General features: G+C 27.2%; 2 protein-coding genes across 2 annotated transcripts; one reads left to right on the forward strand and one right to left on the reverse strand.

The window, feature by feature from the left end:
• Positions 1 to 420: 420 nt before the first annotated feature.
• Positions 421 to 7,260, reverse strand: LOC126899053 (cytoplasmic FMR1-interacting protein-like). Its single transcript, XM_050673576.1, is given in 4 exon segments — positions 421 to 1,850; positions 1,911 to 2,092; positions 2,094 to 2,344; positions 6,569 to 7,260. Coding segments are annotated over 3 exon segments (552 nt in total). The 5' UTR covers positions 2,165 to 2,344; positions 6,569 to 7,260; the 3' UTR covers positions 421 to 1,551.
• A 101-nt stretch (positions 7,261 to 7,361) lies between these two features.
• LOC126899049 (probable asparagine--tRNA ligase, mitochondrial) lies at positions 7,362 to 9,586 on the forward strand. The gene is made up of 3 exons (XM_050673565.1): positions 7,362 to 7,632; positions 8,112 to 9,155; positions 9,214 to 9,586. Exons 1-3 carry the CDS (start codon positions 7,528 to 7,530, stop codon positions 9,481 to 9,483), a joined length of 1,419 nt encoding a protein of 472 aa, XP_050529522.1. The 5' UTR covers positions 7,362 to 7,527; the 3' UTR covers positions 9,484 to 9,586.
• The last annotated feature ends 9,457 nt before the right edge of the window (positions 9,587 to 19,043 follow it).

Consider the following 19,043-nt stretch of genomic DNA (forward strand, 5'->3'; position numbering starts at 1 on the left):
AAAAAAAAAAAAAAAAAAACACACATCTTAGTAAAACCAATACCTTCTCAGCTTCGCATCGAAGCTAAAAAAACACTTACTAAAACCAATACCTCCTCAGCTTCGCATCGAAGCTAAAAAAAATATTAACCAATCAAAACAAAGTTATTATATAATAATAATAATTTTATTTAGTAAACAGTAATTTTTTTTATAAATGATTTATATAGAAATATGTTACTAAAAAATTTGGAATATTATAGTCTAGTAGTAGCACACATAAATAGAGTAAAAAAAATATTAAATTACAAAGTAAAATGATTTAATTTTGTAGTTGAAACCTATCATATCAAACTTAATTCGTCAATAAATACTTTGAAAACATTAGAAATTAATGATTTTAATTGTCTTTATGGAGANTAGCTATTAAGCTAGTTCAAATTTCAAAATTATTTTTCTCAACTTCAAAAAGCAAAAAAATTAAATAAGTTTAACTTTCTATGCTTGGGGTCATTATCCTGTTGGAAATGACTTCATCGTTTGGTATTGGTATTGGCATTTTTGCAACCACACCTGACAAATTTCTTGATAGAATATTTTTATACATATATTGATCCATAGTAAATATAATTTTATGAATGGGTTCAGGTCCATACGCAGTAAAACAGCCCCATAGCATGACAGAACCTCCACCATGTTTGATCGTTTGCTTCACATAGGAAGGTTTGAGGCTCTCGCTAGTCTTTTTCCAGAACCAGGACCTTCCGTCAGAGCAGTATATATTAATTTTGGTTTCATCCGACCATATTATCCTCCTCCAGTCTTATTCTGTCAAGTGTTTATGATCTTTAGCTAACTTTAGTCTGGTCATCATATTTTTTTGGAAATTGCGGTTTTTTTCTTTTTTTTGGCACACACAAAATTTTTTTCCTTGAGAACTCTCAAGGCTGTCCACTTGCTCACTTTTTTATCCGTATGTTGTTGCAACAGATTGGTTGCTATTGAAGATGAAGATGCTTCTCCTGCTTGTAAAAAGTGAGCAAGTCTTCGTCAATCTTATGGGATAGTACACTTAGGTCTTCCTTTTAGTCGGAGTGAAGCGTTAGGACAACCTTTATTTTTTGCACTGCTGCTTGACTGACCCCACACTGTCGAGCCACTTCTCTGATTGATTGACCCGATTTTAGCATCGAAACAATTTGTGTCATTTTTTGAGGAGTAATTTTCATGTTGATTCCTTTCACTGCGAAAGAATGGTTCATACTGATTAAATTAGAAGTTTCATATTTTCTTTGTAATAGAAAGAAATGTAAACAAATCAAGAGTGAAAAATTTCTTTTCTCCAGACGCCCCAACAATAACAAGTCAAAGACACTTAGCAGGTGCATACGTGAGTATTTTTAAATAAATGAACTCTTAGGCCTATTATCTTTTTCTAAATTATTTTTTGTGCGTAAACTTTTGTTTTAATCCCTAGAATGTGGATTCAAAAATTTATTAAATTGAATTTATATTTAGTTTTAAAAATGCCAATTTTCCAAAAATGTTGGAAATTGTGTTCACTTTAGCTCGTCACTGTAGTTCACAAAAATTATGGAATAATTCTATTTTGGCATCGGGATATTGAACAATATCATTTAATTGAGCATGATAATAGCCTAATACACCAGTTGAACCATAATCATATCAAGGTAATTCGCATTGTCTAGGCATGGCTTCCATTAATGTCTTTGCAAATTTCCTTTTCCTTTTTTCAAGATTTCTTTGAATTAACGATTTTACAATTTTTAACAACTCTTCCATTACTACTGCAAAGCCTTGATAACCGAGCATCTTACACAAAGTTCGAAAATGAGGTTTTCCAATAAACCCTAAAAGAATAAATAATTTATAACTTAATTTACATACATTTATTTTATCTAAAGAGATACCATTATATTGTCCATAAGTAGCAGTGTATGCAAGTTTCAATTGTTTACTTTCCCACAAATATTGATGACCCATTTGTGGAGGTTTGTCTCTATGAACATCTTGTGTGAAATTCAAACCTTTACACTTCACAAAACGGTTTGTAGCATCATTATAACAATATATCGGCAAAAAATCATAATTTAAAAACATATACGGTAATACGACCATAAGGAGCTTCTGTTTTATATAGTAATAAGATCACTGAATTCTTCATTATTCTGATGTTTGACAGTACATTTTTGAATTCATCTGGCCATGATCATTTCTAAATAAAATTCACGATACCATAACTGTGATAAATCACAACATTCTTATAAGGATTCTAAATATTTATAATCAATTTATTATGATTCCAACGTAGTTCTCACCATGTAAAGTTGAGTAGATGATAAACCTAAAACATTACATTTATTTATTTTTATTGCTTTTTGAGTCCATTAAGGACCATAGTAGCCTCTCCTAGAGATGGAGGTTACTTAACCATTAATACTCCAGGACGGGTGGTTAATCCGTTGCCAGGGAGAGAGGGATGGGAAATTCAATTTTAAAAACTGATCATAACATTAAATTATTATTAAAAATTTAAATAATTTACAAACATAACTTTTATATGGGTTATTTCAAAGATATAAAAGAAGTCATAAAAAAATTTAATAGGTATATGTAGCTATACAGATATAAATTTACTTGTTAGATAACTTGCACAGCTACACTAAATTTGGATTTTTGAATGTCGATTCTGAATATGTCATTAATTTTCTCTACTTTCAATATTTTAACCATAATTTAAGTATTTGTAAGATTACAGTGTTTTTATTTATGTATATATATTGTAGTAGAATACACAATGTAAAATTATATTTAAAAAAATTTAAATTTTTAATTAATTATAGTAAAAAAAATAAACGGTAGCACAGTGGGGTCGCGGCATAGTGGAGACATTGCATAGTTGGGTTCAGTATAGATTTAATCTGACAGTGATTAAAATCACTATCATAAGAAACGCTTCGATGCAAATCTGTAGATAGTGTTTAATTTTAAAAAATTGATGGATAATTGCAAAAGCAACATCAACTTCTATTAAAATAAAATACAAAACCCATAATTATCATACAAAAATAGTATATTTTTCAATATGGTAGCCATTTGCGTATAGAAGATAGATCGTCGGGACAAATTTTTTTTTTTCATTTTGTAGTACATAAAATAAGCTTTAATTTTATATATGTTTAAAGGACGCAGTATTTCCGGAACATTTTCAAAAATTAAGTTGAAAAAGTTATTTTTTGTAAAAAAGTTACTATTTTAAATCCTCCCAGTGAGCAGAATAAGTGTTAGATTTTCAAAAAAAATTATATCAAATGAAAGGGAAATATCTAAGGTTTCAATACAAAAAAATATTATTTTTATTTGTTCATTTTTGAAAAAGTTATGGCAGTTTTAAGTACAAAAAACATCCCGATAAAATGTAATTTTTATCGCAAACATTACATTTTTTTTTAAATTTTCGACAGCCATTTGCACATAGAAGATAAGATGTCGGGACAAATTTTTTTTTTTCATTTGATAGTATATAACATAATCTTTGATTTGATATATGTTTAAAGGACGCAGTATTTCCGGAACATTTTCAAAAGTTCAGTTGAAAAAGATCTATGTTTTTTACAATATTTTAAGTTTTGAACGCCCCCTATATAAGGGGAAATTGTCCAATTTTAATAAAAAGTATGTCAAATGAAAGATGTACTTATAATGTATTTAGAAAAAAAAAATTTGTGCTGATATATACATTTTTCAAAAAGTTATAGCATTTTTAAGTTGAAAATTTAAAATCGAAAATCGAAAATTTTAACACAAAAATAGTGTTTTTTTAACTACGGCAGCCGTTTAAATGTAGAAGAAAAAGTGTCGGGACAAATTTTTTTTTTCATTTTATAGTACATAAAATAAGCTTTAATTTGATATATGTTTGAAGGACGCAGTATTTCCGGAACATTTTCAAAAATTCATTTGAAAAAGTTAGTTTTTGTAAAAAAGTTACTATTCTAAATCGCCCCTGTGAGCAGGTTAAATGTTAAATTTTCAAAAAAATGATATCAAATGAAAGGTAGATATCTAAGGTTTTAGTATAAAAAAAAATTATGTTGATTTGTTGATTTTTCAAAAAATTATGGAAGTTTTAAGAAAAAAAAGTGAAAAAATTTCGAAAATTAGCGATTTTTAAATTTGTAATTTTTTTGGGTATTTCCCCCATTTGCTGGAAACGAGGGAATTTTTTTCAATTTTTAAGGGTAATGTCTTGAACTAGATACGATTTATGATCTTTTGAGGTATTTTTGAAAGAAATCGGTCCAGTGAGAGCTGAGAAAAAGTGGCAACAGACATAAAAAAAAAAAAAACACATCATAGTAAAATTAATACCTTCTCCGCTTCGCATCGAAGCTAAAAAACATTAAAATTAGTCATATTACAACATACTATCAATCAAGATATCACCTCAAATGAAAAATATACCAAGGAAAATGGAACAAGCTATGATTAGTGACTACGTGTGAACTTTAATTGTAAATAAAACTGTAAACACTATTTACAAAAAAAAAAATTTAAAGGCTATTTCAAAATAATTTTTTTGATTATTAAGTTTTTTTTTCACATTTGTAGCGATTATATCATTTAAAAGTAACGCAGTAATAATATTTTAATATTTTTTTGAATCCTCATAATACTTCCCATAGTTAAAATGAATAATAACAACATAAACACGAATAAAAAAAACAGTTATAGAGAATACTATAACTCTACCATTTTTAAAAATAATGTAAAACTGAACTATAAAAGTTCATAGGATGGGTTAAACTTTATGGAATAATTAAAAAATTTGCATAAATTATCATCATGACACTATAAATATAACTAAAGGGTAATGAAAAAAAAATTTGTAATAATTTTTTTTATTGTCCTTTAATGTGTGAAAAACCATAATGGTTTAGATTTAGAGGTAAATGTACCATGAAATCAGCTTATGGACTTATTTGAGGAGAACTTGACAATGGCCATCTTTTGGGTTCAAAATGTTTTGAACGTTTAATGTAATTAAATGGTGCTATTTGCATGTCTCCAAATAAAGGCACAACTTCAAGGTTCTAAATCAAAATAATTTTTTATTAATATTCATATAATCATTTAAAATTTTAATTAAAACTATAATTTATAATATTATAAAAGAAAATGTATTGACTTTAAACAATTAGCAAAAGACTTAATAATTAAAAAATCCAATCAATTTTTTCCGAGTTTAGTTTTTTTTGTGATCCAACTTATTAATATTGCATAGTTCATTATTCATAAGAATTATTATTTTATTATTTATTATTCATATTCATTATTTTGGATTATTTAATAATCCAAAATCCTTAACCTAAAATTATTATAGTTCCATGTTCATTATGTAATTGTAATGAACTAAACAAAATTCAAATGAATATTTACTTTGACCAACAATTTTTGATTAAAACATTTCTGAAGTAGTCATTTTTAACACTAGATTTCATATTTTTTTGTTCATCAAGTACAGCAAAAATATTAATAAACTTTCCTAGAGTTAAAAGATATGCTTCTGATACAAAATATTTCCGTTTTTCAGCATGATATAATCGTTTAACTTCTGCACAAAATCATTCTATTGCTTTACGCTAAAAAGAAAATGTTAAAATGTAATATAAATTAATCATTATATACCTTCAGGATACATTATTAAAAGTAATGAAACTAATTTATAGTTAAATAATTATTTTTTCGTGAAACTGTTTTGATTATAAGTTTAGTTTTAAGTTTACCCTAAATAATAACAAGCCAAAAAATTAATTAAATGGATGAGTTTATGAATAATTGGACTAGTCAAAGAACTAGTTAACTAAGATCTATTTTTCAATTATGAACAATTAAGAAATTGAAACAATTTGTATGCCAAACTTGTGTTCAATCACACTTCAATTGTTTCAAAAAAGATGAATATTAAGAATATTGTTAAATAAAATATACAAAATAAATATACCTATATCTGAATACTAAAATTAAGATACTATAATATAAACATATTATTCAAATTAATCCTTTGATCTATCTAAAATACATTTTTCTTTCCTGAAAATACATAAACTGAAGAAGCTTAATAACTTCAAGACCTAGAACTTCAACAGTTTTTTCATAAATTTCAACACGATTAGGTTGTTTATTATTTTGGTTGTGAAATATCACGAAAGCAGCACCGCCATGTATATAACTTAACAGCATATACTTGGCTTTTATCTAATAACTCATCCTTAAAAATAAATAGAATGAAATATTACAATAAGTAAATTATTAGTCATAGATTAAAAATTAGAAATTCTAAATTTAATAAAAATTTAAGTTTTATCTAATATATATAATAAATTATCAATTTTAAACCGATTACTTCAAACCGATCGGTATTCAAACCAAAATATTTCTTTTATTAATTTATGACAATTGAAATTTTAGAACATCATAAAAAAGTTTAATAATCCATTTTATTATTAAAATTAATACCACACATAATTTATATTATTTAAATAAAATAAAATAATTCAATCCTTACAAGACTAGTGTGCATAGTAGCTTTTTGATGTACTTGGCAATACCAGTTACAAAACCATTGCAGTCTTCAAAGTTAGTATCAAAATCAGCTTGATATAATATTGAACACGGCTGGGCTTCAATACATGGTTGTTTATCTGGCAATGTCAGTTCATCAAGTACATCCATGTTGGATAAAGTGTCAGTCAAAGTAATTATCAGTAGCCAATCTTAGCTGTGTTTTATTATTAAGAAGTAAAAATTGTACTATATTTCATTTAAAACTATAATTTATAAAAAATGAAAATACAAACATGTATTTAAAAAACACATCATCAAATATTAATGAAGTTATTTATTAAATTATCAGCATTTTTTACACCTACAAAACTTTATAAGCAACCGATAATTGTAGCCTCTCTACAATTATGTGTCAATTATAATTGTATCTCTAAGATTTTAAATACAATTATTACTAATCAATGTTATCAATTCTTCAAATATTTATTTATATTATGTTTCATTAAATTTTGCTTTTATCACGTTTTATAACTACCACAAAATATTGGTTATATGAACCCTGATAGTTAAAAAATGTCAAACAAATTAAATCAAAATTCAAAATGATCTAAGAATACATTTCATTATATTTCGGACGGGCTAAAGTCTACAAAATCTTTGCTTATTTTTAAATTTACTATGTCTCAGAGTAAATTATAAAAATACTACCGAACCTTATCCAATTGAGTTATCATAAATTTAAGGTTATGTTTAAATAAAATATTTGATAGGCGATAAAAATTTGAATTCTATTTAATAATATAGTTTGTATTAATCAAAATATTGATTTAAGAAATAATAAAGAAACTTTTTTTTATTAATTTAAAATAAAGTCCTAATTAATCACTATTATTTTGAAAAAATTTCCTAAAGTATAACATTTTCATTTAACGTATTCTCTTTTCCAATCCCTATACCAACATGTTCAACGTATTAAAACAAATTCCCAATAGTAGATTTTATTCTAGTATTTCAGTAAAAGATATTATAAAAACTCGACGGGTTGGTTGTAAATTTTTAATGAAGGTAATAATTAATCTTATTATTTTCCTCGTGGTAATTTTCTAATAACTCATATTATCTGTTTATTATGGCTATTAAGACTACTAATAATATATAATTATTTAAATTCATTGATCTCATTGATTGGAATTAAGCATAAATAAATAGTCGCATTCACGTTAAATCCTCCAGTGAAACCTTTGATATACCTTCATATGCAATTAAATCAAAGTCTTAAGGGATACAAAAAATATAAATAATTCACAAATCTGCAAAAATGTCTAAAAATGCAATATCTTTTAACACTATTAGCCAGTAAGAATTCAGGATTTTTAAAATTAGCTTCATTGTTATATATATTTTTTTAGCATACAAGTTTATTTCAATAAAAAAATGTACATTGATTAATTTTAATATATTAAAAATACCTGTGTTAGTAATTTTCAAAAGTCGCTTTTCATTTCTACTATTTTATTTTCTATTTAATGGATATATTGTTATAGGGATGGGCTCGAGCAATACGTAAAATGAAAGACAACATTTTTGTAGACTTAGATGATGGATCTACATATCAACGATTACAAATAGTAATACCTAAGAATAAAATTGCAGATACACTTTCATATGGATCTTCATTTGAAGCTCATGGTACGTTAGTCAATAATACCAATAATCAACTTGAAATAACTGCTGATTTTATTACTGTTCATGGTCAATGTCCTATTCAGGAAGGATATCCATTTGCACCCCGAAAAATTTACCAGTCTGATTATGTACGTCAATATTTACACATGAGACCACAAACAGCTTCTTTCAGTAGTTTATTACGTTTACGAAACCAATTATCCATAGCAACTCGATATAGATTTTCTGAGGATGGTTTTATAGAAGTCAATGTACCTGTACTGTCATCTAATGATTGTGAAGGAGCTGGTGAATTGTTTATTGTTAAACCAGAAAATAAAAATTTAATTAAAAGTATGGCTTCACATAAACATCAATGTCCATTTGAAGTATTTTTTAATAACCAGACTTATTTAACTGTCTCTGGGCAACTACATTTAGAATGTATAGCTCGATCCCTAACTAAAGTTTTCACCATAGGACCAACTTTCAGGGCAGAAAACTCTAAGTCTAGATTACATCTATCTGAATTTTATATGATTGAAGCTGAACAAGCTTTTATTAACAACATAGAAGAACTTTTAAGTGTTATAGAAAAGACCACTTCAGTTGTAATAAAAAAATTATTAGATGAATGTAGTGAAGAAATAAATATTATTAGAAAAGTTAATACTAGTTCAAATGAATATGATATAAACAATATAATGAAAACCCCATATGAAGTTATTAGTTATGAAAAAGCATGTAATGTTCTTGAAAAGCAAAAAAACTTCACTAAACCTGTTATAAGAGGCAAACCATTAACTAAAGAACATGAATTATTTTTAGTTCAATATAATGGCCAAAAACCAATTTTCATAATTGACTGGCCACAAGATTTAAAGCCATTTTATGCAAAAGCATTACCTAATAATGATTCACTAGTAAGTCTTTTTCTTTTAAATTTATACAAAAAGAGATTTAACTAGTTTTAATATATAGGTATCAGCTGTAGATCTTCTATGTCCAAATGTTGGTGAGTTATGTGGTGGGAGTGTACGCGAAGATAATTATAATGTTTTAGAAGAAAAGTTATCAAATATTGGACTTCAGAAAAAATTAGACTGGTATTTAGAACTAAGAAAATTTGGTAATGTATCAACTGCTGGATTTGGTATAGGTTTTGAACGTTTTCTTCAAGTGTTGTTAAATATTCAAAATATTAAAGACACCATTGCATTTCCTCGCTACCCACATAACTGTAAAACTTAATTAGATTAATTTCAATACAATTCCAAATTTTTATAGCTAATTTATTAATAAAGTTCAAAGTTATAAAATTACAATAATGAAATAAAGAATTATTATATGACAAACTTGCTATTCTTATTTTTACATTAAACAGCTATTACATATTATGTTGATTGCCTGAAGGTTTAATAATAGACATATTCCTTGAAATAATTTTATAAGTTAATTTTTTTATCATACAAACCTTTAGTAATCATAACTTATGTATACTTGATAATTAAAAAAGATGATACACATAAAATAAAAAAAAACACTTTTTAATGGTAAAATTATTTTTATTATAACTAATCATCATAATACTTTTTATCCAATTAAATAACTTAAAATTGAATAAGCTCTTAAAATATAACTTAATTTATTTAATTAATTCATGACTTTGATCTTGATCTAAGAATTGTTAATTTTTATTTTACATATTACACAGTACTATAAATATTTTCAATGCTAATGATATTAAGATGATGCTGTTAATTATACTCTGTAAAGTGAAAAATTCATTGTTTGATTAAAAAAAAAATTTAACTATGATTTTATGTATCTGCAAGGAAATTATTTTGTTGGACAAAAAGTAATATATAAATATAAAAATGTATAATTTATTTTTGGTAAAAAAAAACAACAGAGGGAACTAAAGCTATTATGTATACTGCAATATTTACATAAATATTTTCTTATCTTATATGTATATATCATAATTTCACTTTAAATTATAAATTTACAAAATTCAAAAATGTATATATATACAGAGTGATATTTTTTATCATAACCCACTCAATTACTTGCAGAATAAATATAATTTAAACATTTTTTTTTTTTTTTGGTTTTCTTTAGTTACACATTATTCTTGAATTATTAACTATTTAAAACTTTTTATGTTTATCCCTTATGCCTTGTAAGGGTGTCAACTTTATTTTTTACACATATTTTGAATTTAATAAAATGTTTCGATTTTTAATTCAATAGTAAATGGCATTTGAATTTTTAGTATAACTTTATTAATTTATTAGATATAAACATGTATAATACACAAAAGATTATAAATACAGGTAGCTAATTGGATTTTTATGACATTGCAGTCACAGACACGGATGGTTTATTTCAATTATGACTATCAATAGATATACTTTCTGTATTGTCAGTTAATGTATTTATAAACTCACAACAATGTGCCTTACTACCATTGATAATAAAAATGCTGTGTACCTGCTAATATCGATGTCATAAAAAATCAATTAGCTACCTGTATTTGTATTTTACATGTATATTAACTTTTGGTAATAATACTTCAGTAGTTGAATGAATTATCTCCATAGTTTCTGGAATTTCTACATTGTCAAAGATATTTTTATTCATTTTAATAGCTGCATTCAGTAGTTGAATGAATTATCTCCATAGTTTCTGGAATTTCTACATTGTCAAAGATATTATTATTCATTGGCTTCATTCCGTTAACAAATTTTCTCTTCTCTTATTTTCTAAAAATATACAGTGTTGGGAAAGTTCCTTTTTAAATGGAACTCGTTCCGTTCCCCGTTCATTTTCTAAAATATGAACTCGTTCCAGATCCTAGTTCTTTATATTAAGAAGGAACTTGTTCCAGATCCAGTTCCTCCAAAATAAGAACTCGTTCCACTCTTTGTTCCTTTTATGTAACCAAGTTATTTAAAAAATTGTGGCAATGAGATCATGATAACGGTCATCAATGATTTTCATCAGCAGTCGAATACAAAACAAATTTGTAGTATTCCTTATCTAAAAGTATTCGAAAATTATATTTATAAGCAGGTAGTAAATGCTAACGACTTGTGTCAACGCGACCAATGTCTATTGTCTACATTTAAGTTAGAAATAATAAATCAGAAAACCCAAAACCTTTAACATAAATTAGTTAACAAGAAACGACGATAATATTCGGTGCATTATTTAATATATGTACACATATATTAAATATTTACTGTATACCTACATGTGATAATAACTCTATTTATAGTCAATTGATTCATTTAAACAGCTTACGATCTCGGCTGGGTATACAGAGTGGCCCACCACTCACTGACAACTTTAATAACTTTTGATCCAGTTAATATTTTTAGCTGATTTTTTTTTTAAATAATAGTTATACGTTAGGTCTATAGCTATATCTCAATAATTAATTTTTTTACATTTTATTAAAAATATTAATTATTTTTAAATTTTAAATAAAATGTAAAAAAAAAATCTAAGATAGCTATTTTGTAGAGTAGAATTTAAGAAAAATTTTAGTAAAAAAATATCTTATTAATATTCAGTAGTAAATATTCTGTAGCGTTTTGAAGTTTGTGAAAATTTGAATTTTCATGTATTATTTTACGGTATTAAACATTGAAATACGTATTGAGAAAAGGACAGAAGAAAACGCTATCTTTTCAATATACTTTTGAATGAGAGTGATAAGTAATAATTGCCTTATCTAATTTCTTATCATGGTATTAATGCCAAGTTTGTAATGTATACACATTATCATCATATGTATACACAGTAATCATGAAAAGATAGCGTTTTCTTCTGTCCTTTTCTCAATACGTATTTCAATGTTTAATACCGTAAAATAATACATGAAAATTCAAATTTTCACAAACTTCAAAACGCTACAGAATATTTACTATTGAATATTTTTAAGATATTTTTTTACTAAAATTTTTCTTAAATTCTACTCTACAAAATAGCTATCTTAGATTTTTTTTTTACATTTTATTTAAAATTTAAAAATAATTAATATTTTTAATAAAATGTAAAAAAATTAATTATTGAGATATAGCTATAGACCTAACGTATAACTATTATTTAAAAAAAAAATCAGCTAAAAATATTAACTGGATCAAAAGTTATTTAAGTTGTCAGTGAGTGGTGGGCCACTCTGTATAGGGGACTTCCATTGTCAAAAGTCAACTAAAAATACCTTAATATTTTAATGTATAGATACGAAGAAAACTACACTAAAACATGTTTTTACAAATTTTTAGGAACTGTAATTTCCGTTCACGTTCCTTAAAAAATGGAATTTTGTTCATTTTCCTCGTTGCTTTATTTTAAAAGGAAGCAGTTTCTAGCATCGTTCCTTCAAAAAGAACTCGTTCCAGGAATCCGTTCCTTTTGGAACCAGTTCCTTCTCAACACTGATTTATATAATATGAATCTTAATTAAATGTCATTAATTATCTTATGTGTAATCAAAGAGCATGTTGATAAAGTAAATGATTGTGGAGGTTGGCTGATATCTTCCACTAATGTTAATGGCGTATCAAAACCAGTAAAATTAGATGGTATAGGTGGAGCTGGTGGTGGTGGTAAAGTTTCAGCAGCAGTATCTTCAGTTAGTACAACACTCATCATTTGAGAAATTGCATCATAACCAGGTCTAATATTTTGTGACAATCCTGTAAATCTCAAATAATGTTTTTTCCCCCTAACAGTTATTGTCTGTGGAGGGTCCATTATAATTAACCTTAAATAGCTGATCATTAATCAATGCTCTCAATAGGTTTCCTACATCAGTTCTTTGTGGTTTAGCATCTAAGTAAACTGGTACTGTAAAGTTGTTATCAATTATAATAGCAATTCATCCAGCAACTAAATCTAATTGTTTGTAGTACCAATATTAACAGAAGGAGGAAGCTCTTCCAATTTAATAGATCTTTTAACTGCTCCAAGTTCAGTGTATATTGAAGGACTGTCAAAAAAGCATTCATAGAAATTACAGTTCAAGTAAATTTACCCCAAACATACTCTATGAGGTTGGCCATCTAATAGAAATTCTCTATCAGGCGCATTAAAATGACAAACAACTGAAAAAGGTCATCAAATGTCACATTTCTTGGAGGTCCTTGAAAATATATTTTTCTAGGATCATCCCATGAAACAAAAGTAATTACAGTGGGACCATAAAATCGTATTTCTCTAGAATCTCTATCAATGTTAATTGTTTGGTTAAGATCGTTAGATATCATATCTAATATTACAGGATCTGAAGGGGAATAACAGGTACAGTCCAATCAGGTATTTCAAATGGAGCAGTAGGTCTTGGTACTTCATACATTAGAGGTGGCACTAGAGCCCTAGAAAAATGTGAATAATTAGGCCAAGGTCCTCTTGACCATGGTTCTACTCTATTTTGAATAAATCTAAGTCCATTATGTGGTCTTGTATTCCAATTTTTATTATTCTTCCAATTACAACATCCCTTGGTGATATCTTTCTCATTTCGTCTAAAGTTTTTTTGCTTCTTAAATGTTGAACGTTCGTCAGAGTCAAATTTTCTAGAATTTTTTTTTTATTCATCAAAAATAAAAGAAGTACTTTTAGAAGAACTATCACTGTTACTTCCACTAACACTGCCATCACTATGTTTTTTATTAAGAATATTCCATGGTCCTGTACCAGGAAAAATTTCACCTACTATTGATTTTAAATTTACTCTTTCATCTATAGCCATTGGTTTATTATCTTTTTCATTTCCTAAATAAGATATTTTATTATTTTCTATAGTTTTAAGTTAATCTTCTGTAACTTGATTATAACTTATTAGTTCATCACTAATTTGAGGTTGAACAATGGCTTTACATTGCAAATCTAAATTAGAAACAGGAATAGTGTCATTACCAGCTTCTAATTTAGTTTTTATACCTAATCCATTTTCACTGCAAGGTTGAGAGATTTTAGGCATAACATATTTTTTCAATTTCAAATTCTTATCATTATTTTTCTTAGCTTCCTCTAACATTCAAGTTAACATTATTTGTTATCTTAATGTAACAACTTTACGCTCACATAATAGAAAATAAAAGATAAACAAATTTCTAGAATTGTTGAATCACATATATTGAAAAGAAATGAAGTTTATTAATATTATAGTATAAAATCAACAATTATAAATATTAGTATCAAAATAAAACATGTATTTATAATATATTTATAAACTTTATAGTTGAAACATTCATACATTTAAAATTTAACTATATAATTTAATTTAATTAAATAGTACCATTATCAAAATAAATGATACAAACATATTTATTTTGAGACCCGAGTTTGATCGTTAAAAAAAATGCTTACAAAAATAGATATTTATATGCATAAGAATTAATATACAAGAATAAATAAGTGTAAGCATTTTTTACAAAAAACATTTAGATTTTAAATTACTTCTAAAGTAATTAGTGATTCTAAGGAATCACTTCAAAAATTTAATTATGTTGATACTCGTATTCTATTTCCATAACAATAATGGGAATCTTAATTTTTTATTTTTAGTTCCATAATTAGTAGTCTTATATTATATTTTTAGATTTAAAACGTTAGCATAGTTTACCAAGGCTATGCTCTCACAGAAACATTCGTAGCCCCATAAAAAATTGTTTATTTTTTAAGGAGAGAGAAAGGAAATATAGAAATAAGATATAAGAAATATGGTAGAGGAGCTCTTCATTAGATATATTATCTAGACTTCGGAAGTAGAATATAGGTCTATAGCCCTCTTATTTTTTCAAAATAGCCATATTGTAGCTCTTCTTCTTGCAAAAAATTTGGATAAGTCGATATCAGCTTTATGATAAATATTCATTGAATCAGTAGCATTTTAATACATAGAGTGGATATCTAGCGCTGGTGGGTACAGCTCGTACTAGTGTATATTAGAGATGGGTAGTTCGTGAATAGGTGAACTGAACGAGTTGAATCAGTGTACCATAGTACTGTGACTCAATGACTTAGTGTGGATTACTCAGAATTGAATTTAGTTTAGAACGTCTTATCAATAAATTCTGAATCATGTGAATTGTGATATATAGATTTAACTTACAGAAGTAGAAGTTGAGAGAAAATACCAATTTTTCTCACTGCATGCACTAAATATTAAACATTGATAATTGTAGTGAGAATCATGCAGTGAATAAAATAGGTATAAAATAATAATATAATATAAATACTTTTAAGACATACTTTTTTTTTAAATAACACCATTTCCCTTTATATATTTTTATATTATAAATATATATATTTATTCACTTATTACACTTATAAATCATAAAACTTGTAATCAGGATATATATATATATATGGAAATAGGAAACCATGTAGCTTTTGGAATAATCCATCAATTTTTAAAAATTAAACACTGTCTACAGATTTGCATCGAAGCGTTTTTTATAATAGTGATTAAAATCACTGTCAGGTATACTTGACCCAACTATACCACAAACCTACTGTGCCGCGACCCCACTGTGCTGGGTTTTTTTTTTGAAGTGAAACTTCTTTTAGAGGGTCCGAAAAAAACAGATTATTGAGCGCCACGCTAGGCCATGACCGGCTACAACGTTTTGCCTTCACGGTCGACCACGGTCAGCTGTATAATATATTTAATATTATAATTTAGCACTATATTTTCTAAAATTAAAGTAATTTTATTTAAAATGTATTAAATAATTAATTTCAAAATATAATTTGAATTGTGCATAAAAATATTATTATTTGCCAGACTCTATAATCCGTATTCCGTAATAGGCTCTGTAAATCCGAGAACAATAAATATGGACAATGATGACAAATTCAGGTTACCGAAAAAAAAATTCAAAACCGCAGATTGAATTGGCAACAGTTCTGATGATGCTTCTGGTACAAAAGAACCGAGTCAAAGTAACCAAATAGTTGTTAAAGCTGATGTTCATCTCCTTGTATCTGATATTGAACGTACACGACAACGTTATTACTAGGCCCTGTGACAAATGCAGAACGTATACGACAATATCGTATACGGAAACGTGAAGAAAAAATACTGCGAAAAACACAAATGCTATATTAATGTTATCACCTGGTTCTATATAGAATGCTGAACGTGCACTACATTATCGTATATGGAACAGACATTTTAAAGCTTTATGTAATCAACTTGATGACATTGACAACGATTTGGTTGTTTATGATAAAATTGTGGATGTAGAGAATTTGGATGAGAATCAAATACTAGCAAACAATGATAGTAGTTGCAGTAAAAATGAATTATTGTCTGATAATGATAAAAGTGTTTATGATGATAATTTGATTATGTTTTAATCCAACCATGACTGACAATTTACCATTATTAAACTTGGTTTCAGAAAGACTAATTTCTCCACGGCTTCCATTTATGCGTATTAGAAGGTTGAGACATGTAAATAGCCAATATGGTATTTATGGACAAATTATCAACATACCAGTATCTATTGATACCATGATAAAAAGCCTTCCTCGAAATTTAGATGATGACCATTGTATCAAAGTTCATATAAAACGAATAAAGACACACAAATCAAGCTATTTGATTGAAATTGTTGAGAAACGTAAAATAAAAACTTGGCTCCAGTTTCTAATACAATCTTCGTTGTATCAAGCGTATGACATAACTATTGACCAATCATTTTTTGATACAGATGAAATAATTTATGAATATTCTCAAGATGATCTGAATGAAAATATCTTTATAGAGGAAAACCTGCCTGCGCAACAACAAACGCTCTTGTGGAATGATGAATATTTACGTATTGCACCAGGAGAAAAATCATTGGCTCGGAGTTTAATGTTCGACGATCATGCTATAGAGCTTTCTTTCCGACTATTTATCTGGGCCAATTTCGCAATTTTCGTGGCGGTTTTGATGCAACACCCTTTACGATAGCTTCTACTGAATTAAGAAGATCTGATCGACGTGGTGATACGCCTCAGCATTTTTTTATACATGACAATGGAAATTATGCGACTGTGTTCGTGATTCACTCACTGTTGCATTTAAACACATTGGTAAAGATACAAAGATCACTAGAATACATATATAAAGTGAAGAGTACATCAATGGTTGTGTAGAATCCAATCTTGCTTTTTTGAAATCAATTCTGAATTCGGCTTGGTACTGGATGCATCGAAAAAAGACCTATTTGCAATGATCAGGCAACTTGGCAAATTAACGTTATTTCTTACTATCAGTGATAATGAAATTGGCTGAAATAGTTTGCTTCAGACTAACTATAAATTGAAAAATAATGGTACATGAATATCTGAAGAACTTGTTGAAAAGTTGCACTACCTTGAAAAAACAACATTTATCAATGAAGATTCTGTGACTTGTGCGGTTTACTTCAACAAATTAGTTGACGTTTTAATAAATATTTTGATGTCACGGAAGAACAGCCCATTTGGTCAAAACTATGTCATGCATTACTTCAAAAGAATTGAGTTTCAACATAGAGAGAGTCCTCATGCTCACATCCTATTATGACTAGAAAAAGAAAATGTCCTTTGTGATATCATCGGTGAGGACAAAGCAGATGCAATTAAATTGATTGATAAAATAATATTTGAAAATGAAGCTTCAAATAATATAAAACTTTAAACACATAAATACGCTATTACATGCTATAAAAACATAATTGGACAAAAAAGTGTAGATTTGAAGCTCTTTTTTTACCAAGTCAATCGACTATCATATTGTTGCTAATGCAAAAAGAGAAGAAGGGGTTCTCAACTTATGCCCAACGTTACCGAAATATGAGGTCTAATCTTGAAAATAATGATTACCCAGATATTGATACGTTTTATGAACAAAACAATATTATTACCGATGCAGATTATCACAAAATAATTCAAGCAGGGATTAAACAACCACGAGTATTTTTAAAACGTCACTTAGTAGAGAAATGGCAAAATCCGTTTAACCCTTTTGTATTTAATGCCATGAAATCTAACATGGACATTTAATATATTACCGACGAGTATTTTTGCGCTAATTACGTATCTAAGTACGTAAATAAAACCAATAGAAGTATTAGTTAACTTCAAAGACTAATTATTGTAACCATGGATGAACATCCAGAGTTTGATACTGTTGATGTAACAAGACGAATTGGTGTCTATATGCTCAACAGTGTAGAAATGTCAAATCAAGAAGCTGCATGTTATCTATTACGGGAACCCATGTCCAAAAATTCAATCATTATTGTAATAATTCTAACAGTATGGCTTTCTGAATGACAACGTATAAAAAAAACTGATAAAGAACTAGATAAAATGGACATCGATGGGGATTTCATAGGCATATGGAAAGAGAATTGGTTTGATAAGTATGAAAAAAGGCATGACGAATTACAAGAAATTATGTTAGCTCAATTTATGACAAACTATACAGTTCGCTCAGATAGTACATTAACAAAAAGGNGGATAAGTTAAAAAGAAACCCAATAATTAATAAATCAATAAATATATAAAATTAAAAACCAAGCACAGGGGGGTCGCGGCACAGTGGTGACGTGGCATAGTAGGATCAAGTATAATGATATCTGACAGTGATTAAAATCACTATCATAAGAAACGCTTCGATGCAAATCTGTAGATAGTGTTTAATTTTAAAAAATTGATGGATTATTCCAAAAGCTTCATAAACTGCTAGTTAAATAAAATACAAAACCCATAATTATCATACAAAAATAGTATATTTTTCAATATGGTAGCCATTTGCG

Source organism: Daktulosphaira vitifoliae, unplaced genomic scaffold (genome assembly GCF_025091365.1).
Source record: "Daktulosphaira vitifoliae isolate Bord-2020 unplaced genomic scaffold, ASM2509136v1 Scaffold_2, whole genome shotgun sequence".
Lineage (NCBI taxonomy): Eukaryota > Metazoa > Arthropoda > Insecta > Hemiptera > Phylloxeridae > Daktulosphaira > Daktulosphaira vitifoliae.